The sequence below is a fragment of the Danio rerio genome, chromosome 22 (assembly GCF_052040795.2).
Source record: "Danio rerio strain M-AB ecotype USA chromosome 22, GRCz13ab, whole genome shotgun sequence".
NCBI lineage: Eukaryota > Metazoa > Chordata > Actinopteri > Cypriniformes > Danionidae > Danio > Danio rerio.
In genome coordinates, this window is record NC_141042.1 from 28,678,777 (window position 1) to 28,704,652 (window position 25,876).

The 25,876-nt window shown below is 34.1% G+C and overlaps 1 protein-coding gene and 1 long non-coding RNA gene across 2 annotated transcripts; both read right to left on the reverse strand.

Annotated features, from left to right (window-relative positions):
• Window positions 1–4,425: 4,425 nt before the first annotated feature.
• Window positions 4,426–24,915, reverse strand: LOC137488954 (V-set domain-containing T-cell activation inhibitor 1-like). Its single transcript, XM_087304478.1, has 4 exons — window positions 24,795–24,915; window positions 6,335–6,378; window positions 5,935–6,261; window positions 4,426–5,766 (listed from the first exon to the last, which is right to left on the reverse strand). The coding sequence occupies exons 1-4, from the start codon at window positions 24,803–24,805 to the stop codon at window positions 5,585–5,587; spliced, it is 564 nt and encodes a 187-aa protein (XP_087160604.1). The 5' UTR covers window positions 24,806–24,915; the 3' UTR covers window positions 4,426–5,584.
• On the reverse strand, window positions 12,796–16,221 carry LOC147838548 (uncharacterized). The gene is made up of 6 exons (XR_015522097.1): window positions 15,901–16,221; window positions 15,512–15,655; window positions 14,684–14,800; window positions 14,550–14,591; window positions 14,144–14,230; window positions 12,796–13,759 (listed from the first exon to the last, which is right to left on the reverse strand). It is a non-coding gene; the product is annotated as an uncharacterized LOC147838548 (long non-coding RNA).
• Window positions 24,916–25,876: the final 961 nt, after the last annotated feature.

A 25,876-nucleotide genomic window follows, 5' to 3' on the forward strand; every position in this document is an offset into this window, starting at 1 on the left:
CAAGCGACAGGATATTTCTGTTTTTAACAGATCTAACCTTTATTCTGATCTAACTTTTATTTAGTTTAATAACAAAACGTAAGTAAATGTGCCCTTCTGCCAAACCAGCTTTACTGAGGTGAGGTTTGATTTATATTCACACATTTGTTCATTTTTGACCAGTAACAGCCGGTGATACAGTTTTGGAGATATATAATTCCTGCACCCTCTGGTCTGTCAACAACTACGCTTGATAAAGTGCGTGTCTCCATAGAGTTTTCTAACTGGTAAATGACATGATCTAGTGTTATATATAATCAGTGCGAGTTCACGTGTCCATGACTTAGGGAGGCGTACATGCGGACGGCAGGGGAGGGTCATAAAATTTCTAAGCTATTACGCTAATGCTAGCATACTGGCAGATCTCCTACTGCACCTTTAACAGAGCAAGGAAATTTTGACAGTATGTTTGATAATATTTTTTTTCTTATTTATTTTATTTTGGCTAGAATAAAAGCAGTTTTTAATTTTTTAAAAGCCATTTTGAGGTCAAAATTATTAGCCACTTTAGGCTATTTTTTTCGATAGTCTACAGAACAAACCATCATTATTCAATAACTTGCCTAATTACCCTAACCAGCCTAGTTAATCTGATTAACCTAGTTAAGTTTTTAAATGTCACTTTAAGCTGTATAGAAGTGTCTTGAAAAATATATAGTAAAATATTATTTACAGTCATCATGGCAAAGATAAAATAAGTTAGAAATGAGTTATTAAAACAATTATTTAGAAGTGTGTTAAATAAATCTTCTCTTCGTTAAACAGAAATTAGAGAAAAAAAAAGGGGGCTAATAATTCAAGGGGGCTAATAATTTTGACTTCAACTGTATATCCATAAATAAAAGGGATGCTCTGATCGTTCGGTTGAAAATCGGTATTGTCACGTAATCAAATTTAATGACTCGATCAGTACTCATAAACCAATCGCAAGTGTTTGTTTATGAGTTTACAAGCAGAGGAAGACGCACATGTGCTCCCTTATTTTATATATAGCAGCCGCCACAACATGTGAGGAGGTAAATGATGTGTGGAGTGGTGAGCAATCGATGGCTCACGTCACCACAGCTAAAATACATATAGATGCGGTGCAAGTTGTTTATACAGTCTATTGGTGTGACTCGCCTGAGTTATGGTCTCTTTGTTGCAAGTGCAGCAATTGAGCTGCTGTGACGTGAGTGGAGCGATCGCCCCATCTTGTGTTATTCAACCTTATGACCACCCCATCTCATATATATATATACATACATACATACAATTAAAGTCAGAATTATTAGCCCTCTTTTGATTTTTTTTCTTTTTTAAATATTTCCCAAATGATGTTTAACAGAGCAAGGAAATTTTCACAGTATGTCTGATAATATTTTTTCTTCTGGAGACAGTCTTATTTGTTTTATTTCAGCAAGAATAAAAACAGTTTTTAATTTTTTAAAAACAATTTTTGGGACAAAATTATTAGCCCCTTTAAGCAATTTTTTTTCGATAGTGTACAGAACAAACCATCGTTATACAATAACTTGCCTAATTACCCTAACCTGCCTAGTTAACCTAATTAACCTAGTTAAGCCTTTAAATGTCACTTTAAGCTGTATAGAAGTCTATTGAAAAATACCAAGTAAAATATTATTTACTGTCATCATGGCAAAGATGAAATAAATCATTAAATCATCTCCATTAAACAGAAATTGGGGAAAAAAATTAACAGGGGCGCTAATAATTCTGACTTCAACTGTATGTATGTATGTATGTATGTATATATATATATGTATGTATATATATATATATATGTATATATATATATATGTATATATATATGTATATGTATATATGTATATGTATATATATAAATATATATATATATATATATATATATATATATATATATATATATATATATATATATATATATATATGTGTGTGTGTGTTAGGCAGCAAGCTAACTAATCTAACCAGCCTTGAAGGACACAAATTTCAGTGTTTAACATAACATCAGTATGAAAGAATGCATTCCATGAAACTAAAACTGCTAGTAGGTGGCAGTAAATGTTTCAATCATTAACTTATTGATTCCTTATTGAATTATTGCAAATGGTTGAATCATTTGGATATTAATAATAAATTGTTGTTTTAAATGAATGACTGAATCATTTGTTAAAAACACAGATTCATTCATGCATTATTTCTCAAATATAACAGTACTAATTTATATTTAACGTGCATATAAAATGAAGACAGAAAAGATAAAAAAAGAAAAAAAAGTAATAATATAAAAAATATTTGTAAGTATCTAGCTAGCCACAATTACCCGTTTTATGGCATTACTAGGAAGGAATATTTGGAACCTTTATTTTTAATTGCAATAATAAAATATAAAGCATGAGATGAAACTGCCAAGAAAAATAATACAAGAAGAAAAAAATAATCATTAAAGTGGTCAGAATGTCAGTCCAAACCCAATTTTTTGTGCATATCTGATATTTGTAAGCTGATCATACTTATCAAACTTGAACACCCAAAAAGAAAACTAAATTAAGCTAACTTTACAATGTTTGTGGTTTGAAATTCTACTTGAATTGCATTTCTAGAAATGTTTCAGTGTAATCACTTGGATATAGATAGCACTTATATTATATTTAAGCAGCAAAATGAATCAAGTTCTGCCACAGTAATTTAAAGGGGGAAATGTCAGTCAAGTTTACATTATTTTGTGCATTGGATTCCAATTTAATAAAAAATATTTAAAAAATTCGATTAATGTAATAATTTAGAAAAAAATGGCATGTTTTATTTTGTTTTAATTTTAGAGCTAGGGTTCTGCCATCTTGGAATGTTGCAGTGTCTGCTGGTGCAGTTCCCTTAGCTGAAAAGATACAGTGGAAGTAATGGACTAAACACGGAAAGCCTAATTTAACTCAATGCGTGAAGTTGTGGTTGTGGAGCTGGCGCAAATACAAACATCAGATGTGTGTCTAATATAAAAGAATAAATATTTATTATTTTTTTCTTTTTTTCGCTTTCAATTACAGATCAGTTGATGCACTTTGGTCCACTATACGCTGCCTGACTGCCTGTCTGGGTTTTAACCATGCTAGTAACACTGAACACAGAGACTAACTTAACCCAATGCGTGAAGTTGTGGACATGCATCGTAGAGCTGGTTTAAATACAACAAATACAAGCATTTAAGAGTCTTCAGTTGTGTATTTTTTTTGTTAACACTGTTCATTTGATGCGCTGTGGTCTACTCTCTCACAATACTCCAGCGCTGCCTGACGAGGAGATTTCCATTTAGACTAATGCAGCAATTAAAATGATACATAACTTCATGCTTTACTAAGTCATGACATTGTGGATTATGTCAACACATATTCCCTTTTCAAGTCGATCAAGTCGAATTCTCAATGTGTATGAAGGACAAAGAACTGCCATGTGAAAAAAGGCACCAATCGTAGTTTGGTTTGAATACGAGATGAGGTGAGGGCTGTAGTAGTGAAAAGTGAAAGTAGCTGCCTCCATTATGTCAGCACCGGACCTGGTTGAAACCCAGACAGGCAGTTAGGCAGCGTAATACAGAGAGTTGACCAAAGCCAGTCAAATGATCCGTAATTTAAAAAAAAATACACACATCTAATGCTTGTATCTGCACCAGCTTCACGTCCACTACTTCACGCATTTAGTTAAACTAGGCTTTCCAGTCTCCGTGTTTAGTCCTTTACTTCCATTGTATCTGTTCAGCTGAGGGAACAAACCAATCCAGAACAAACCACTTTAACATGAAATGTTTTTTTTTTACTCAGCTCTGCTCTGTAATACAGTTTTAAAAAGAGACTAACGTGAGAGTAGGTGAAGGTAAATGTTTTTATGAAATTACTAAATCATTCAGTCAATTATTTCAAAAGTTTAATTAATTCAGAAATTATTATGGTCCATTAAATAGATTTTGGTTCAAAACACAGATAAAAATGCTTTAACATCGCTCTTATCAGTAATGTCATGCAGGTAGTGAAGTGATAACTTTTGCTAATTAAAATGTTTTGAGATCGAAATAAAAGTAAAAAAAAATTAAATTAAATAACTCATTGGATGAACTCTATTTAATTGAGGGCAGGATTTCCATCAAATAAATTTGTTTAGCACCAACTAAAGAAAAAAACTATTTACACAACTAAATGCAATTGAGTTGGTCTAACATAATTTTATCAATTAAAAGTTTAAACACATTTGTATTTTATTTAACTTAAACTCAAAGGTCTCATAGTATAATGTATGTCTATTATATGTTGTACATTTCGAAGTATAAAAGTTTTATTTGAAGTTATCTTAAATTAACTAAAAGAGCCGTTTTAAGCATATTTCACAAGTTAAGTATACAGTTGATTGAGACTGATCTCTGAACTAATTTTAGGGCAGGTATTGCTCACTGAGCAAAGCAACAAACTGCATTTTGCTAATTAAGCTGCCAACACCCAAAGCATGGGTGCTTCTGCAAAGTGGTAATCTCGAAACTTTACAGTAAAATCTTCTAAATCTTCAAACTAAATTAAAGATTAAACTATAACAAGTCTTTCTATTAACTTTAAACACCTAAGACTACTTTTATTGTCAACATTTCCCTTTCTTTATTCAATACCATGCAAAGTATGCTGGGAACTACAAATACAATAGCTAGCACAAAACATTTCATTTAAGTGGACTGAAGATAAAACAAATAAACTGGCCAAAGAAATTACAAGAATCGTGTGGTTTTAGCTAATTTTTAAACAGGTAGTTTGAACAAGCAGCAGTAATCATTTTTTAAGTATAAATAATAATGACCACCCCAGCTGTAATACTAAAGCACATTAACACTTGCACTCGTGAAAGCTCTTTAACTCTCCTAATAAACTAAAAGATGCAGAATGAAATGTATGATGTGAAATGAAAGACACTATATTGCTTGTAAGCTTGCTTATAATTGACTATAATACCCATGTATATTTAAAAAGCAATAATTATATGGTGCAACCAGATAATTCTGTTTGTGAATGTTTGTTGAAATGTTTTTTTTTTTTTCATTGTTGGCAAAAAATGCTTTTGAAAAATGCATGTTCATATCCTTTTAAATGCGTTAATAAGCTGTCCTTCCACCTCATTAAAACAGATGTGCTCAGCTGTAAATTTGACACAGCCCAGAGCAGTGGTGTTGTAGCGTTGCCAGCAGCACTAAGTGACAACAGAGCAAATATAAAAGTTAAATAAACAGTGCTTTGTGTTTTTTTGGGGAGTCTAACAGTAAACAAATGTTAAAAATGTAACAATCAAATGTTAAATAACAATGGTGATCATTGTATATATAATTTTATACAACAAAATAAAATCTTTTTCTTTTAATTTTTAATAAGAAAAATTTAATCCTGCAATGTGACTATTGAAGATACTCACATTGTGATATCGAAGCTCAATTACATTGTTCAGCCCTATCATCACACAACAATAATTAGCAATCAGACGCAGAAATAATGGGATTTGGACTGATAGTGTGAACTAAACTTTACCTGCTACATTTGTGTCAGTGTTCTTTAGGGTCTTCAGTTGTGACACCTGAGAATGAAGGAGCTTTAGTTTTTTTCCAGTAAATTATGATTGAGGCTATTAAAACAATTGCTACAGGTAATAAAATCCAAAGCCAGTATAAGGAAGATGAAGTCTCCTCAGGTGTTGCTGTTGGATCAATTGCGTTTCTTTTTTGATCTGTTGATTGGCAAAAAAAAAAAAGGTTTGAAAGAACACATCACCTCAATGTGAAGAGGCAACAATTTCATCTGTAAGAAGCAGCATTCCATCTAGTCAAGTATTACATTTTTGTTATTTAATTCATCAATTATATTACATATTGCGTAATCAAGTAGTTTCACACACCTTTGATGATCAGTTGTACAGTTTTATATTCATCTGTGGGTGTGATGAAGCAGTTGAACTCTCCTGTATCCATGTGTTGTAGTTTGTTGAGTTTGATGGAGAAATTTCTTCTGGAATACTCCATAGGGAAAGAGTCAGTTCTGTCCTTGTATTGTTGGTCCTGTTCTGCAAGTGAATCTTTACCCTTGACAATTTCATACACAATCTTGCTGTTATTGTGTCTCCAAAACACAATACAATCTTGAACTTTAACATCAGGTGCAGCTGAAGAGCACGGCAGGACAACAGAACCACCGATAACACCCTCTACTGTGTCCAAAGGAGACACTGAAATGACAAACACATTAAACACAGTTCATGGCAATAATTTATATTTATAGTATGTAGTTCATATGCTCACCTGTGTTTATGAACACTGCTAACATACAGATGAAGCACTGTGATCTGTAGAAAAAAATTAAGCTAAATCAACTGAGCACAACACTGGCAAATGAATTATTTTAGATTGATTGCTTGCTCACTCAGCAATGAAAAAAAAATAATTAGGTTAAATTAATTAACCTCTTAATTAATTAGGCCCAAGGTGTTTTTTACATGCATTTTTTATTTCTCTTTGCTATTAGGGCTTATTGGAATGTAATTAGAATAAAAACCTAAGTATCATCTTTTGATATGATGTACTTTTAGAAAAAGAATTCCATATATGAGGACTTTCGGTCCGAATTTACATAAAACACTTTTTTCTTACAGTTTTTTAATGCATGTTTAACTTAGTCAAAAAAATTTCTATTAGAGAGCAAAAACTTTTTTGCTAATTTTGGAGTTAAAAATAGTTTTTGGGACATTTCATATGCTGCACAAAAGTTGCAGGACTGCACTGTATGTCTGTAACAAAATATAAAACATCCGAAGTATTTAAAATGGCCACTTAAGAGATAAAATGTGCAGTGAGGTGAGGTTAAAAAATCAGTTTCTCTGTGATCAAGTAAAACATTGTTTTTATTTATTTTGGTGATGTGATGTTTTTTTTTTAGTTTATTATTTTTTTTCAGACAGTTCATTTTAATGATTAAAAATAAAGGCTATAATATAATTATGTAATTCTGGATGATATAATGACTATTGTCCCAGGCCATACAGAGTATCCCGGGACTCAGCATATTAAAAAAAAAGAACACAATCATGATTACAGTAAGTTAATACATCACCATGATCCAACATGTTTCATACAAATATGTTTTGCAACTAAGCGGTTACAAATAAAAAGAAGCCATGTAAATATAATGATCAACTAAACTAATTAGCATTTTCCAACAGCTAAAACACAGCTTTCAAATGAATAAGAAGTGTTGGTATTTTTAATAATTTTAATAAGGTTTCATATTTTTTTTAATGTATTGTAAACCTGTTTGTTTAGTTAGGAGTGCAGTGCACTATTCTGTTAATAGGCTATGCTATTAAATGTTTCTGTCGCATAATTTCTGATGTAGACATTCGAATTTGTGTTTCACCTGGTTAGGACTCTTAGTGAGGGAAAATAATCATGGTTATTACGATTATTATGCATTGATTATTTTCAAACCCCACTAGTTTAGCAAATAAGATGAAAACTCATATTTTAAAGTGTTATTTATTGCTTAGTTTATTATTAAGTGTTAATATAATCTATACACCCACTAATGATGAATGAGCACCACTGCAACTGGTATATTAACGGATTTATTGTATTTGAAAACAACATCAATTAGGACTAACAAAAACCAGAAACAACTATCAAACTAATACTGTGATGACTTTCTAATATTTGTGCAATGATTCCAAAACGAATGTCTAATAATTATAAATTATTAATGATGAAGATGACAATAATACTAACAATCAATTACATTTCTCATTATTCTGCTGCCTTGAATGTGCTTGAATGAGAGTTATCTGCTATAAAAAGTCCTACTGTTTTGAAAAAGTTTATGAAAAATTTATTTATGGTTTGCATCAAACAAAAATGAAGCAGTAAGAAATGTTTATTTTGCACCCTTGTTTTATTTTTTTATATGCTGGTCAATTTATTAAACAGAAAAAATAAAAAAAAAGAAAGGAAGAAAAGTCTCACTTCTGCACATCTTTAAAAGTTTTGGTTTGGGTTTATGTCTTTTTAAATGCTCAGTCTCGTTATGAGCTGATTTTCATTTCTCTGTTTTTGTGGAAAACAGCAGGCGAGTCAGCAGAGCAGGGTTTTCGTGATGATCGCGAATTATTGTCCAGCCCTAGGTCAGCATATGAGTCGGCTAGGCAAACAAATCTTAAATGTTGATTAAATTACTTTTTAAAAGGTTGCCTATTATGTGTTGAATATATCCTTGTAATTAGGGATGCACCGATCCCAATACTTGGATCGGATATCGGTTTGATACAGCATGTTTTTGCTGTATCGGGTATCGGCCAGCTGGTACCGATCGAAATTAAATTTTTATGCATGTGCTATATTCTGTGTTTATAAGCAAACTAAGCCATGAAGGTAGCCTTTTATAAGGCACTAGAACGTTGTCATGTAGGCCTACTATATTCCAAATGTTCTGAAGTCGTTCTATAGTTTAATGTGAATTAAACGAATGTGAATTAAACAGATGAATACTGAAGTGCTCAAATTCATGTTCAGTTAAGCTTTTCCAGCCGCTGCACCTGTCAATCATTCTCTATTCATTCACAATTCAAACTGCTTGTCCCATTTATGACAACAGGAAAAACTCTCCAAGACTATTTGTTCCTGTTAGTTTAAAGGGAACATAGTTTATCCCTTTTTTATGATTTAATATTAATATTATGGTTCTTCTGAGTGTGCCAGTTTAGGTTCAGTTCAACACACAGTTCAGATGTTTTTTTTTTCATTATAATGTGTTAAAAAGTGTCATGTTGGGGGCATTTACACAGTTTGCTGTTTTGGGAGCGTGTTGCTTCACATGAAAATTCATTCACTGCAAAAAATGCTTTTCTTACTTAGATTTTTTGTCTTGTTTCTAGTCCAAATATCTACAATTTCTAAAATCAAGAAGCATTTTTTAGACAAGCAAAACATATTGTCTTGTTTTAAGAAATAATATGCCAAAATGAAGTGAGTTTTTCTTTAAAACAAGCAAAATAATCTGCCAATGGGGTAAGCAAAATAATCTTGTTTTTCGATTTGTGATAAGATTATTTGGTAACACTTTATAATAACTACTAGGGGTGTAACGATTTATCGTTGTACGATTTATTGCGATGCAAAAATGTCTCGATATGCATCGTGGCGTTATGACGATTTGATTACGATATGACGTCCGTTTTCTCTTATTAGTTGAGCTGTTTGCACGTGAGCTACGTTCCACCTGCTGTCACAAGTGAGTTCAGATTGCAGCAGCAGTAATGTTAGCAGACCAAGATGAGTGGAGCTGAAATAGAGGATGGCCCATCCTCTCAAAATCAGACGTCTGGCAACATTTCGGGTGTACAGTCATTGCTTTAGACTCGTCCGCTTTTTGACACGCATACTGGGTCACACATCCTAAGTTTTAAAGTCTTCACAGTGATTTACATACTTTGCACAGCGACAGGGATACCTCCTAATGGTGTTGAAAGAGTCACATACTGTATTTATAAGGTACAATTCACCCTAAAATATCATTCTGTCTTCATATAATGATGTATTGGCGGCCGCAAAATCACACATGACGTGAGCTGTTACTAGGGCGGACTATGATAGACGCGCGCGTATGGCAAGCCATTTTAGCATTTAAACCTTTGATCTGACTATCCATAAATATATTTAGAGATATCGACGAGCATAAAGCTAAATTTGAGTACAGAGGTACACAAAAATGCACGTCAACATGATACACTTGATAGCGCCGACATCAGCGACGCCGAAGAAATAGTAAACCTGCCTAAACTGCTGAAAAGAGCCACGACTGTCCTGTGTAATGATAAGACGGCCACCCTGTCACTCATCATGCCCAACATGAAGACAGCCATCCATAAAAACCTCTCAGACAGATACACATAAGTTCAGGATTATCTTATAGAACTGCTGATTACCTGGAAATGTGGATTTTTTTGCACACACAAAAAACGCAAGTGACCAAGCAAAGCCTTAAGCTCTTACTGTTAAATTCAATTGAATAGAAAGCTTATTTTTTTTGCACCTTTACTTAAATTGTTCCTTAATTTTGTCTCTGTCATTTCAATAATATTTTTAAAGAAGTTTTTTAATTGTTTTATTTTCAGGCCTGTTTAATTTATTTTCTTAAAGAAGGTTCACTTTAACAAGTTAAAACAAAAGAAATACATAAAAAATAGTTTACTTGGTAAAATTTGCATTTCAGTTAAATTTTCAATTTTTATTCCAAATATCGTGATACATATCGAATTGTGAACACTATATCGTGATACACATCGTATCGTGAGCTGAGTGTATCGTTACACCCCTAATAACTACACACTATAAATCATTTACTAAGCATTAGCAAATAGTGAATTTATTATCTGTTAAGCATTAACTCTACATTAATGAACGTTTGTAAGCAGTTTATAACTGCAGCTACAAATGCTGTATTCTTGACACAAACATATTTAAAATGTGCCTAATAATTGTACTTTCTTAGTTTCTGATTTATTTTTTATAAGTAAATTAAGTATTGCATTATTTAAAAACCAGTTGTATTTAAGAGTAGTTGCGGGTTTTTAGAATCACTCAGAATGAGTTAGTGAATGATTAATAAACTATTGAAATTAATGTTTAGATTTCTTATTATTCAGGCATATACTAATAGTTAACTAATGTGTTAATAAATACTTTATTAACTCAACTTCATCCAGTTTTGTGACCTAATCTAAAGTGAGGACTATTTATGGTTTATAAATCCCTTATAAATGACAAATAAAGTCTCAGTTAAATTCTAAATAGGAAAAAATGACATTATTCATTCCTATTAATTTAAAGATACACAAATGAAGCTGTACTTAAAATAAAAAAAATACATCTTCACAAGCTTATCTAAAATAAAATCACTGTAGAGTTAAAACATTACATTTTATTATATTGTTTAATTATGATATTGTTGTTTTATCCAGTTTTATGTCGTATTTTGACACTACTGTTATTCAGCAATGTTCAAATCTTACAGTAATTTTACTATTTAGATAATATTGCAAAGATTATTGTTCATTTGATTCAGAGCCTTTAATTGTCATTTATAAGGGATTTATAAAGCATAAATAGTCCTCATTTTAGATTAGGTCACAAACTCCATGAAGCTGAGTTAATAAAGTATTTATTAACATATTAGTTATCTATTAGTATATGCCTGAATAATAAGAAATATAAACATTAATTTCAATAGTTTATTAATCATTTACTAACTCATTCTGAATGATCCTAAAAACCGTCAACTACTCTTAAATACAATGGTTTGTAAATAATGCGATACTTAATTTAGTAATGAAAAATAAATCAATAACAAAGTATGAAAATACAATTATTAAGTACATTATATAGGTGCTTATAAGTGAAGAATAGAGCATTTGTAGCTGCAGTTATAAACTGCTTACTAACGTTTATTTATGTAGAGGTAATGCTTAACAGATAATGAATTCACTATTTGCTAATGTTTAATAAATGATTTATAGTGTGTAGCTAAAGTGTTACCGATTATTTTGCTTACCTCATTGGCAGATTATTTTGCTTGATTTAAGGAAAAAACTCACTTCATTTTGGCATAGTATTTCTTAAAACAAGACAATATGTTTTGCTTGTCTAGAAAATGCTTCTTGATTTGAGAACTTTTAGATATTTGGACTAGAAACAAGACAAAAAATCTAAGTAAGTAAGGCATTTTTTGCAGTGTTTCGGCTTCCCGCCCAACGTAACAAGGGGCGGAGCCAAGAGCTCACCCGCTCTGTGTTTTCAACAGACAGGCCAGCCTGATCTCACGAGAAAACGTAAGTATTTTACGTTTTGCCAGTTTAGTGGCTAATTCGTACGAATTTGTACGAGTTCAGTCGTACGAAATGGTACGATTTTAAAAAGGAGGCGTGGCACCTGACCCCACCCCTAACCCCAACCGTCATTGGGGGATAAGCAAATCGTACTAAATTGTACAAATTAGATCGTACGAATTCATACGAATTAGCCACTAAATGAAAAAGTTACGAATTGCCGTGAGATTGTGTTGGACAGGCAGACTATGAGAAGGAGCAGGAGTGAGAGGATCAGCATTCAGCCATACATGTACGACTCGGACACAGACCAAGCAGAGAGTACACAATCATTTGTGTCTTTGTATAGTTTTACAGACAACTGTGTGCTAGTTTAAAGTGCCGAGCTTGTACACTGAGACTAATAACCACGCACACTGAATTAACTTTGACTGAGGCACCGGATGCGCCGCGACACAGCACACCAGACACTCTCTGTGGCGCGGCAGAAACATAAAGTGACCCGAATCGTAGCGCAACACAGAGAGGTGCTTCTGGTGTGTGACCTGCAGGCAAGTTTTTTATTTTATTTCCAATGGAGAGACGCGCACATGAAGCAACGCACATGCACTTTTCCAGCTGCACCTACACTGTTAGACATTTCAAAGGGTTTTTACAGTAACTTACTGGCAACACTGTTGCCAGTAAGTTACTGTATTTTAGATTTACAGTATACAACTGTAAATCCGTTTACAGCATGTTACCGTAGTGTCTGAAAATGGTTAACTACTGTAAAAACCTAAGTTAACAGTTAGCTACTGTAAACCTTTTAATTTTGTCCTAAATATTTTATAATATAATTTTATTAATATTATTTTAATACTATAGACCTAAAAAAGACACAATTACAAAATATTAACAAAATAAACACTCTTTATTTAAAACATTGGAGATGCTTAAAACAAGCTTAAAAATGTGTAAAAACATTACATTTCAATCATTCAAAATATTTTATTTTAAGAAAAAAAACATTGAAAATGACAAAGCACATTAACATACATGTACAAAACTAATTTAAGTGTCTGACCTGCATATTGTTGAGAAAAAAAAAAAACAATTGTACTAAGTACTACTGACATTAAACCAGACACAATTACAAAATATTCCATTCTTTAAAACATTAATAATGCTTAAAGCATTTAAGGAAAATGTGTGAAAATTACATTAAGCAATAAAATCAACACATTAAAAATAAATAAATCACACAAAGCACTAGAACATACATGTACAATAAAAATTTAAACTTCTGAATTGCATATTGTTGGAAAAATAAATACTTGTAACTATTAGCCGACTCAGAAACAACCCAACTTTAAAATATTACTAGTTCTGGTGTCAAATGCTAAACAAGGTCTGAATTCACATGTTCAAATGCAATTCATCTTTATTTCTATTGCACTTTTACAATGTAGATCAATGATGTCAAAGCAGCTTAACATAGAAGTTCTTGTAAATTGAAGCTGCTTCACTGCTGAAAGTCCAAATACTGAAGAGCAAATCCACCAATCCACCAATCGTAGCCAAGCGATCCAGTGGCGACAGTGGCATGGAACAAACTTCACCAACTGACGAAAGTGTAGAATAAAATCCCTTGAGAGATACCAGGCTCAGTTGGGCACGACCAGTTCTCCTCTAGCCAAACTTGTGCAAGGCCGCAGTCTAGGCACCGGAGGCTTGAAAGTTCACCAGCGGGTGGTCAGGCTGGCCCATTGGATCAATGCGGAAACTCATTGATCACGTGTGTCTTTTAGGATTCACTCCTCCATGACCACCACAGCATCTGGTCAGGATTTGGCCCAGTCCAGGATTATGAAGAACTCTGGATAAGGACAAACAGACTAACATAAGCATAGAAGAAGCTTGTTTAAAAAAAATAAATCATATACTGGTTAATTATTTTGAAGCATGGCAGCTAGGTTGGGGTAGTTTTCAGCTGGTACTGAGCAACTGGCTCCTGCTCATAACCTGCTCACTACCATGTTTAAAAGATAACTAACCAGAATGTCCTGTTTATTTTTTTCCCTAACAAGGTTTTACAAAAACATTGTAGCATTTGTGATGGGTTGATTCACTGCAGGACAGATTAGACTATTTGTTTTATGTATTCCTAATAAACTAAAACTGACTGAATACTGATACAATTATTGAGAGTGTCTCACCTAATCCAAGTTCTCAGTTAGCTGGTGAAAGAAGGATAACTCACTGTTGTTCATGGTTGTCATTCTCTTCACTACTTCTCCTGCTATCTTCTGGCTCACTCTGGTTGTTGCTGTGCATTTTGTTTCATCCTCTGGAATTATTTATACAAAAAATTGTATTATTTTATTTATTACAAAATATTTAGGCAACATGAAATGGGGAAAAAGACATTTAATACATAGACAAATGCATGTATCCCAATACTAATTATTGTATTTTGAAATGTCTGACCCATGACAGACCTCAATCTGCTCAAAAATATTATAAACAAAGATGAAAAAAAAAACTACTAAATGGTTTAATAAAAAAGGGAAAACGATTTTTTTATTTAGCTAGCAACTAAACATGACACATTTTGTATTAAAAGTAACGTTACTATATTGAGAAACAAATAGATGTACAGTACTTACTGTTGTATGAGGTCCAGTTTGCACAGGCAGGCTCCCAGTATTCTATATTGAGACCATAAAAAAGCCAAAAATACAGATAAGAATACCATGCTACAATCCACAACCTCCACACAACTTTTTTTTTATTTGTTTACCTTGGTTGCTTACTGGTCTTGCTTATTTTTTAAGCATAAGGCTGTGCTGATCAAGATGTTCCTCCGAAATGCTGTTTGTTTCTTCAGACAAAACCTGCTGCTGTGCCAGTGCCATATCTAAACAGAAAAAAATATAATGGTAACAATTATGTTAAAACAAATGTCAAGAGTTGTGATAAAACAATAATTAGCAAACAATAAATAGCAAAAAGGTGGTTATTAGCATACTGCATAGAGGTAAAATTGGTTTTATATTAGCAGATTCAGACTTCCCCCTTAATAATTTAATTTCATAAAAGTATTATTTGCAAACTCTAAATAGCGAAATCATTTTAGCAGCTAATGACTATCAAAGTACAACATGCTCACGGTCAAATAAACAGTGTTAATGTTGATTTCAAGTCATACTGGCATGCTAATTCTGATCGAATATTCAAAGTAACATGGTAAACAGTATAGAGTCTTCTAAATGAACGAATGTGCGAATATAAAACCAACTTTACCTCTATGCATATTGTATAGATTTACGTTAACGTTCTTATAGGTTACGTCGCGATGTTATTTTCTCAAGCTAACGTTATGAGTTACTCTAAACCAGAGAAAAATAAGTTCACAACATCTAATATATATAGTATAAATCAATATAAGTTAAACGTTGCACGTTAAAATAAGTTTCAGTCCAATTCAGTATAAACTTAGCTCAGTTTAGCTAACAGTTAACATTACCATTTTAAGATCGCTTCAGCCAATGTTGCCGAGCAAACAAATGCTAATAGAGGTGCTCAAATCAATGTCGAGTGTTGTCAGCACAGACAGACGCGCTTTTACCTGGATTATTTGTTGGTCTTTCATTCATATTCTTCTGGGGGAAAACACTCTCTGCCGGACCGTTGTCTCGTGCTAAGTGTCCTCCAAAACTGTCTGCATACCTCTGGTTCCCTCCTAAACCAAAACCCGCTGCAACACCGGTTCCTATGTAAAAAATTAAAAAGATATGACGAGAACAATGGCTAATAGTCCTAAACAGTCTTATTTAAAGTAATAGTAGTGTTAATGTAATAAATTAAATAAAGGTAACATCTTAATAGATGATATATTTCTCAAATGGGCGAAATAACGCCAAGCCAGAGAAAATAATAATAGCCAACTTTATACTTTACTTTGTTCTATTCTCGTCCACAAAACATTCTGTAAAATGAAACACTGCCTCAGCTTACCAGAGTAAAGTTTGTTAAATCCAGTATGTTCTTCAGGCACACTAATAAATTGTCCTCCAGAATTGCTCCAGGGTCCTCAGGCAAAATGTGGTGCAGAGTTGTCGAATCGCCGCAAGGTGGCGTTGAAGCAGTTGTGGAAAATACAGTATAATACACGAATTTTTACAAATACAGTACATCGCTGTATATGTTGTTCGACGTCACACTAAATTCCCATAATGCAACGGTAAATACAGTTATTTACCGTAAAAGGAATTTGCAGTATTACACTGGGTGAAATACAGTAAATAACTGTGTAATTTACAGAAATGTCTAACAGTGTAGTTAAGATCACAGGGAGCTTCTGTGACCTTGAGAAATGCAAACGGCCTAAGTTTAAGGTAGACGCAATATAAAGTACATGTTTGCAAACTTGCCTAAAGATACAACCAATAATTCCGATTAGATCGATAATGTGGAGAATATTAATCTTGTGTTGAGCCCAATGAGCCTTGCATCTAAAAATAGAGCAAGGATGTTCCGTGAATCAACAAACTGAGGATATGATGACGGGCCTGTTAATCAATATTGGTGGGCAGGGGGACCACACTTCTACATCAAGTTGCGGACACTCTGAAAAACGGGTCCACCGTTTTTTTTGTTGTTAAATTGGAAAAAAAAAGGACTGGGTGTGTTTATATAACCCCAATATGATGGTCTATACACTGTACTTACACACATGTCTGTCCAAACAGCTTGAAAGGTAGATTTTTTACCATAGGTGCCCTTCAAATAATCAGTGGAGAAATGCATTTAGTTCTGCATTAAATGGGTTCATTTTGATGCAACCTGGACTTCATTGCTGTTTTTAAGTCATGTTGCTGTGTCTGTTAGATCAGCAGATCGCATACACAACTGGAGTAGAGAGGGTTGTTACCTGCTCTTCACACACAAATTGTTTAATTAGAAAAGCCTCAATAATACATTGGACAGATCCTCAACACACAGATTTCTTTCATTTGAGCTGCTGTTTTAAAAATGTCTGCAGATACCGGAGGGCTGTGCACTGTTAGAGCTGTAATCGGGCCATAAAAATTAGGCCCGATGGGGCCCGAGCCCGATAGGTACATTTTGATTGAAAGCTTTTTTTAAAGAACCTGTTTACAGCCCAACATTATTCAAATGTGCACATGCACACAGCTCTTTTGCCTTTTTTCAAGAACGAGTCATTTATGTTTTAACATAATTTATTTAAAACAAACGCAGGCTACAGGCAACTTGGAAGTTGGAACAAAGAAATAAAATAAGTCCTCTGTAACATCGTAACATTTCAGCACTCTAAATCGGTCTGGGTACATACACAGCCTTTAAATTGGTCAAGACACCAATGAAAAGAAGTCTTTCTTAACAAATTAAATTAAAATAAATTAAAAATATGATGGGTATTTGGCAATAACGAAATGAAGATAAAGGTTCTGCAATATTTGCTTCACCGTGGCCTTAATGTCAGATTGTGAAGAGAAGTGGCGAAGCTAAATAATAAAATAATAGCCTAATGCCTGTATACTCTGTCTACATTATAATTTTATGGTTTATTAATATTTATTTATAATTTAAAAACCCTTTACACACAAAGATTAGGCTACGTGTTATTGTGGAGGAACATTATTGAATCCACAGGTTTTAGTGCAGTCCTGCGCTCAGGATGGTGCCTCCAGCAGCAACGAACACCCTCTCACTGCTGCTGCTACAGGCCGAGATGCAGAGTTCTGATCTGATAAATTTTGCAAGTTTTGGGTAGAATTGATTGTTCATCTTCTACCAGCCTGTCAGCTTGCTTTTTAGCACTCTACCGTATGAGCGACCGCCAAAATACCTTGACAGCTAGAATGACTATTCTTATTGAACTAGCAGCTGGCCTGACCGCAGTCAAAATCTTTTTTTTTGACTTCTCCGTCATCATTTGTTTCACCTTTGCAGGGATGGATTTTAATGTTGTAACAAACTATTTGATTACTTTCTCGCGCTAATTTACCTACTGCGCAAGCCAAACCCAGCCCGACCCGACCCCGTCTAAAATGATAGAAATCAAACCTGAACCCACCCGTCAGCTCTACGCGTTGTGTCTCCGATGCATCAAGCACTTTTATTCACGTAAGATTAGTCTTACAATGAGTTTGTTCTCCTTCAGACTGGGTTTATTCTTCTGAGGGGAATACTTTATTGCTGCTAATAGTTTGTAAAGTCTGGCCCATTGTGGTCAAAGTAATTGATTATTTTAATAAAAGTGAAACTGACGGGTGCAATATGGAATCATGGAAAAAAACAGAAAAAAAAAATTGAGCCTATATAGGCTACTCTAAAACTAAATATTTCACTGTAGTTTTATTTATAATATATCTCTTTAGTACAGTTTGTGTTTTGGCGTCGAACCATATAAGCAGACCTTGTTTTGAACTTTCTTCATCTTACTCACAGCGAGATTTGGCGAGGGATTATTAAGTAAAACTAGCCTCAGGTGGTTTAGTTTAGTCTGCATCAAACCTGCAGGAAAATATCAGGCTTTGCTAAAAGGCTGATTATTTTACCAACAATGTTAATAGTGGTAGCCTATTGCAGAGTTCAAAGAAAAATCTTAATATTAAAAAAGGAAACATAAGCTTGACAGCACAACAGATCAATGCCACAACGAATGCTCAAATAATGTACCCTAGTTTACAGCAAGCATGTTTTTAGTTAGATTGTGCCGCCTGTCATGTATAGGCTTGGTCTGTTATTTTTTACTAAAGAAGATATATTATTTGAGGTATCACCAGAGCTATAGAACCTGTATTATGCTTGGGAATAGGAATGCTCATTTAGGTTAATTTTGCCAACTGACAACTGAAGCTCATTAACCAAATATTAACAGTTAACAGATTACTATTAAAATATTATTTAATAAAAAAAATAACTGTATTTCAAAATATTTATTTAACATGCAAACAGCATACAGAACATAACAGAGCATCTTCACACACCTTCAGTGTTTTTAGCAGCATAGAAAAACAATAAACCAAACAAAAAGAATAAAGTCAATCCTGCTCTATTTTTTCACTTGAATTACTAGGGGTGTAACGATACACTCAGCTCACGATACGATGTGTATCACGATATAGTGTTCACGATTCGATATGTATCACGAAATTTGGAATAAAAATTGAAAATTTAACTGAAATGCAAGTAAACTATTTTTTATGTATTTCTTTTAATTTCTGCTTTTAATATGATATGTGAATGACATGTGCAGCTTTATTGTAGACATTTTCTCGAGTGAAAATGACGTCGACTGCAACTTTGTCATACACCACGCCCACCAAAAGGGTACTCTTGGTAGTGGAAACGCAAGCCTGATAAAGGTGACCTGTACCGACCCAAACTGTACCGTATTGTACCAGTCAGTGGAAACGAGCCATAAGGGACTTTGCTAGCAAGTAGTGTTGTAATCATGTGGGCTTTGCACACTGGCTCTGGACGCTGCTGGATAGAACAGCTATCACGAAGTTTAATGCGCATCGGACTGCTTAAGTCGGAGATTTTTAACTAGGGTTGGTTATCGTTTGTTTTTTTTTCGATACAGGTGCTAAATCGATACTTTTAAAATGATACCGTTGCCAAAACGTTGCCTGAATCGATACTATTTAGCAACAAAATGATGATGGATGACTCTACAAAAATATTTTATTTGACAAAATATTTTTTAAAAATCATTTTAATAGAACAATATAATTACAGTTTAAAGTAAACATCAATTCATTTTGTGTTACATTAATACATTTCCTTTGATCATTTGTTGGTTAGCATGAATTTAAGATTTGCATTATGAAATTACATTAGCTTACTATTAACCTGTGGGGTTTAGGCAGGGGCCACATACTTTTAGGAGCACATTTTAACATAAATATCACAAAATACTTAAAACATTATTCGAAGTAATTTTTTTTCATGCATCACTCTGCAGTCTTCATACAAGATAATTAAATAACTTAAACTCAAAATAATCTTCCTTGTTTATTTATTTGACAAGTAACGTTATACTGGTGTAGGAGAACACATTTCTAACATTCAAGTACATCAAGGCACATTGTTGCACCTGTAAACTTTAACAGGCCTACAGTTGAAGTCAATTTAATTTGCCCTCCCATTAATTTAAAATAATGTTTCTGAAAACTTTTACAGTGTTTCCCAAAATTATTATTCTGGAGTCATAATAAGTTTGCATTGATAATGACCAAAACAAATTGAATGACAGTAAAAAGTAGCAATTTTACCCAATAAATGCGTTAATAATATCAACTGATTTATATATAGTCAATCAAATGAACATAAATGATTAAAAACTGCAGCAAACATTTATTTAGGCCCGAACTACAAAACCAAATATGAAAAAATTTTAGTATCAATTTTGCTTAAATTGCAGGCTTGTGTTGTAGGAGAGGGGAGTTGTTGCTTTAAGACTTGCTATTAAAGGGAGTTGTAGTTCATTGCGAAGTGGGTAGTGTAGTTCGACACGCATGCTGGATGATGTAAACTCGTTGTGTGCTGTGCAGCTGAAGCAGAGGAAAAAAAGTTTTACTCTGTTTTGTTTTTTGTTCACTCATGTTATTCCACCCAGGAGCTGTTTGCACCGTGAACCTGACAACACGAAAATAAGTAAAAGAAGGGCATGCATTGATTAATTTTGTCCGTCTCATCCTTTGCACGAGCTGTTACTCTGCCGCTGGACATTACTGAAGCGGAGAGAGTAACACTAGTTTGATCATGTATAAATATCATTATAACTATATTATATTATAACAGTGAAATAGAGATAGATTTATCTCTGCTGCAGCTGCGTGCTGCAGACGCAGCTGATGTGAAAGGCAAACGCCTGTGTGCTGCTTCTGCTCTCCATACGCGCTGCTCACGCACTGCTTTCGCTTGAGGTCTGAAACAGGCGTTACACGCAACTTTTGTAAAGACAGTTGCTGTGTAAGAATCCTTGCTTGTAAAATACACTTTAGAATGCTTAGTTTAAGCAAACTGGACAAACGTGATCACGTGTGTAGATCTGAAGAGTGTCGCTCTCGCTCACCGAAAACCAGGCTAAATGCTCTGTACTACGTTGCGTGCGTCTGTTCCCTAGCGACAATAACAAACGCCTGATGTCGCTTGTTTCTCAAAGTTGTTCAAAATTGTTTATTAGTGATGGTGTGACACAACGCCTATGTGTGCCTATTTTCATGCACCCCTTTGATGCTTCTTACGTTTTTGCCGCAGCACCGAAATAGGTACCGAAATTCATACGCTTATTTATTACCGGTACATACCGGTTACCAAGGTACCGGTGCTATAATGGCACAGGGTTTCGGTACCCAACCCTATTTTTAACGCAGTCCAATATAGTTTTTTTGGACTGATATCGGGCCTACTTCCGATATCAATATTGGATCAGGACCTCCCTATCTGACACTGGCGAATACACATTGTAATAGACATGCCAGGCACAAAAGCTTGACAGGCATAGCAACAGTAACTAAGGAGGACGGGGCTTAGCGTATCGTGGCACATCCAGTGTGATACCCAATTCAACACCAGCGATTCCCACACAGACTCTACCTGGGGGCCCTGGTTCTTTATTCCTGAAAAACTGATAACACTCTAACACAGACTTGCATGCTCTGCAGACCGACAGAGACACACTGGATACAGAACTGCTGTTCTGACTTTGGTAACTGTAATAGCTTTGAGAAGAGAAAAGAAAACACTTTTACTAAATAGGCTGATCTAGCTCATGCGCCACCGCTTCGCCACTGCTTAAATGATAAATAATTATTAAACACTATTTAAGCTGATATACAGTAAAATAAAACCTAGTGTAATTATTATATTCAATTGAATGACACTGCTTTGCTTTTAAAGATCTTTTCATGTATATTTATTAGGCAAAAACACTATTTATTTTATACATTTTCACTGCGCTCCTAAAATTCTTTAATGTGCTTCTAAATTTTTCCACTTAGGATCGCATGTGCTACTCCTGAAAACAGTGTGTTAAGCCCTGTCCTATGCGATAGTATGGTGTATCGGCGATCTCACAGCGGGACGAATTGGCAATTTGAATAACTAATTTCTAATAACTGATTTATTTTATCTTTGCCATGATGACAGTAAATATTTCATAAGATATTTTTTCAAGACACTTCTATACAGCTTAAAGTGACATTTAAAGGCTTAACTAGGTAATTAGGTTATAGACTGGATAGGGTAATTAGGCAAGTTATTGTATAATGATGGTTTGTTCTGTAGACTATGGAAAAAGCATATAGCTTAAAGGGGCTAATAATTTTGACCTTAAAATGGTTTTTAAAAAAAATTAAAAACTGCTTTTATTCTAATCGAAATAAAACAAACAAGACTTTTTCCAGAATATAAAATATTTTATAAATATATAATATAATATATTTATAAATATAAATATATTTTTAATTATTTTATTTATTTATTTTTCACAATTGTAATTTTTTAAGTGTCAGTTGTATTTAAAGAAACGTTATGCTGAATAAAAAGTGTATGTATAGAGTTGTTTGGCTTTTCACATATTATTTAAAATATGTGGTTAAGAAATAAGAGTTAGCTATTAACTTACCCGATCGGGGCAGTAGAAGAAATGTGTGTGTGTGTATATATATACATATATACCTGTAAGCACAGGGCTATTTTTTTTAACTTACAAACAGTGACAGACAATAATAAATATTTTTACAGGGAGTGCAGAATTATTAGGCAAATGAGTATTTTGACCACATCATCCTCTTTATGCATGTTGTCTTACTCTGTATCGGCTCGAAAGCCAACTACCAATTAAGAATATTAGGTGATGTGCATCTCTGTAATGAGAAGGGGTGTGGTCTAATGACATCAACACCCTATATCAGGTGTGCATAATTATTATGCAACTTCCTTTCCTTTGGCAAAATGGGTCAAAAGAAGAACTTGACAGGCTCAGAAAAGTCAAATATAGTGAGATATCTTGCAGAGGGATGCAATACTCTTAAAATTGCACAGCTTCTGAAGCGTGATCATCGCACAATCAAGCGTTTCATTCAAAATAGTCAACAGGGTCGCAAGAAGCGTTTGGAAAAACCAAGGCGCAAAATAACTGCCCATGAACTGAGAAAAGTCAAGCGTGCAGCTGCCAAGATGCCACTTGCCACCAGTTTGGTCAAATTTCAGAGCTGCAACATCACTGGAGTGCCTAAAAGCACAAGGTGTGCAATACTCAGAGACATGGCCAAGGTAAGAAAGGCTAAAAGACGACCACCACTGAACAAGACACACAAGCTGAAACGTCAAGACTGGACCAAGAAATATCTCAAGACTGATTTTTCTAAGGTTTTATGGACTGATGAAATGAGAGTGAGTCTTGATGGGCCAGATGGATGGGCCCGTGGCTGTATTGGTAAAGGGCTGAGAGTTCCAGTTCGACTCAGACGCCAGCAAGGTGGAGGTGGAGTACTGGTTTGGGCTGGTATCATCAAAAATGAGCTTGTGGGGCCTTTTCGGGTTGAGGATGGAATCAAGCTCAACTCCCAGTCTTACTGCCAGTTTCTGGAAGACACCTTCTTCAAGCAGTGGTACAGGAAAAAGTCTGCATCCTTCAAGAAACACATGACTTTCATGCAGGACAATACTCCATCACACCAACCAAATACTCCACATCGTGGCTGGCGAGAAAGGGTATAAAAGAAGATAAACTAATGGCATGGCCTCCTTGTTCACCTGCTCTGAACCCCATTGAGAACCTGTGGTCCATCATCAAATGTGAGATTTACAAAGAGGGAAAACGGTACACCTCTCTGAACAGTGTCTGGGAGGCTGTGGTTGCTGCTGCACGCAATGTTGGTGCTGAACAGGTCAGAACACTGACAGAATCCATGGATGGCAGGCTTTTGAGTGTCCTTGCAAAGAAAGGTGGCTATATTCAAAGTCAAAGTCAGCTTTATTGTCAATTCAATCACATGTACAAGACATATAGAGAATCGAAATTGCGTTACTCTCAGACCCAAGGTGCTTAACATTAATATAAAAAAATATATATAAATATAAAAAATAGTAGAGTTTTAAGAAAAAGAAAATTTACAGTATACACATTGTACATAAAATGTGGTCTAAAAATATACATAGGTAATAAAGTTGTAAACAATACAATGACATTAAGGGCATATAGCAAATGAGTGCAAAATAAACCAGAGTTGTGCAGATAAAGAACAGTATAGTGCAAAAAGAACTTGTGTGTGTGTGTGTGTGTGTGTTGGTCTATATTGGTCACTGATTAGTTTTTGTTTTGTTTTTGAATGTCAGAAATTTATATTTGTGAATGTGGAGATGTTATATTGGTTTCACTGGTAAAAATAAATAATTGAAATGGGTATATATTTGTTTTTTGTTAAGCTGCCTAATAATTATGCACAGTAATAATCACCTGCACACACAGATACCCCCCTAAAATAGCTAAAACTAAAAACAATCTAAAAACTACTTCCAAAAATATTCAGCTTTGATATGCCTAATGCAGTACTGTATTTTGTTCCTCTTTGTTATGCTAATTGCTAATACTAAACTGCTAATGCAGTAAAATGATCAAAATACAAAATACCATCATTTGCTGCAGATGTAACGTTACATATAAATCGCAACTTAATAAGTATACATTTGGTGTATGAATTACGTCAACGGGTTTCTTTGTTTGTGAATGTTAGCATGTGGTAGTAGCTAAGTTACGCGGGTGTAAGTACAAACCAAAACAAACCAGGCCACGAAAACATCAGAGCTTTGTTCGCGTCGCAAGGGAAAGTATTACTTGCTCTGTGAAAAGTCATTGATCGTAAACATACCTGATGATCATGATGATAATATTGGACGATCAAAACAAAATCTCAGAAGTTTGATATCTTGTATATTAGAGTATGCTTAGGCTTTAGCGCATTTGTTGACAAAGGCGGAAGCTGAGAAACTGATGACGTCCCAAGCCTAAATTTTTAAACTATTTTTGTTTATTATCTTATTTATTTTTTGGACGTCTGTTACAAGCGTATATATTTTTACTGTTGCTTTTTTTCGTATTAAACCGTAAAACAATTTCAAAAAGTTATGTAAAAGTGTAATGGGCGTGGTTTAAGTTTATTTAAAGTCCCCAAGATATAAAAAAATAACCATATGGTTTTGTTAGCCCACATTGCTAGTTTTGCGGTGAACAATTCATCTGTACATGTAATTAAGAAAAAAATGTTTGTAATCTTTAATAGAAATCTGAAATGCACTTTCTGGTTTTTTTTTTAGTTAAATTGTCAGATTACGTATATCTTAGCAAATGGGCGTGGCTAACATATTTAATCACGGTATATGTGCTGGGATCTGTTCTTCGTATGTTGATTACTCAGTTAGCTGGGTTTGGTTATTGATGATTTGACACAATCCAGGATAATTTCGTTCTTCAAAAATTATCGGAGAGCAACAGTTCTGGTAATGCAGAGTTCAGACTGCATGATTTTCAAAGTAGTCGTGTCACAGATGTTTTCACACAGCATGACTATCTGGGCTAGCATTTTGTCGCTGCTGTGTTTACACTGCAAGATAGATCTGCAATAGTTGGATTCAATTCACGACTTACGGAAGAAATTGCTCTGTCCAAACTACGTCCCACAACCAAAAAGTATATATTTTGTTATTATATACATAACGAGAAAGTGGCCTTTAATGAGGTAGAAAATGTGCATGTTTTCTCACCTGGGTTTGAAGGGAATTAGCAATTTCTTCTCAACTTTTTACTTGACCGGTTGTGACATTGCTCAGATGACACGTAAAACGGACACGGTGCTCCTGCCAAATTTTCACTAGTTAATTTATCCGAATAAATTGAAAATGAGCGCTTATAACTTCTCCCACTGCCTCCCGCTGGCCTGCAGGTATTCACACA

Coding starts and splice junctions, on each gene's coding strand:
- LOC137488954 (XM_087304478.1), bottom strand. Junction 6,262..6,334: donor AGCAGTGTTCATAAACACAG/GTGAGCATATGA, acceptor TTGTCATTTCAG/TGTCTCCTTTGGACACAGTA. Junction 5,767..5,934: donor TGTACAACTGATCATCAAAG/GTGTGTGAAACT, acceptor GCCAATCAACAG/ATCAAAAAAGAAACGCAATT.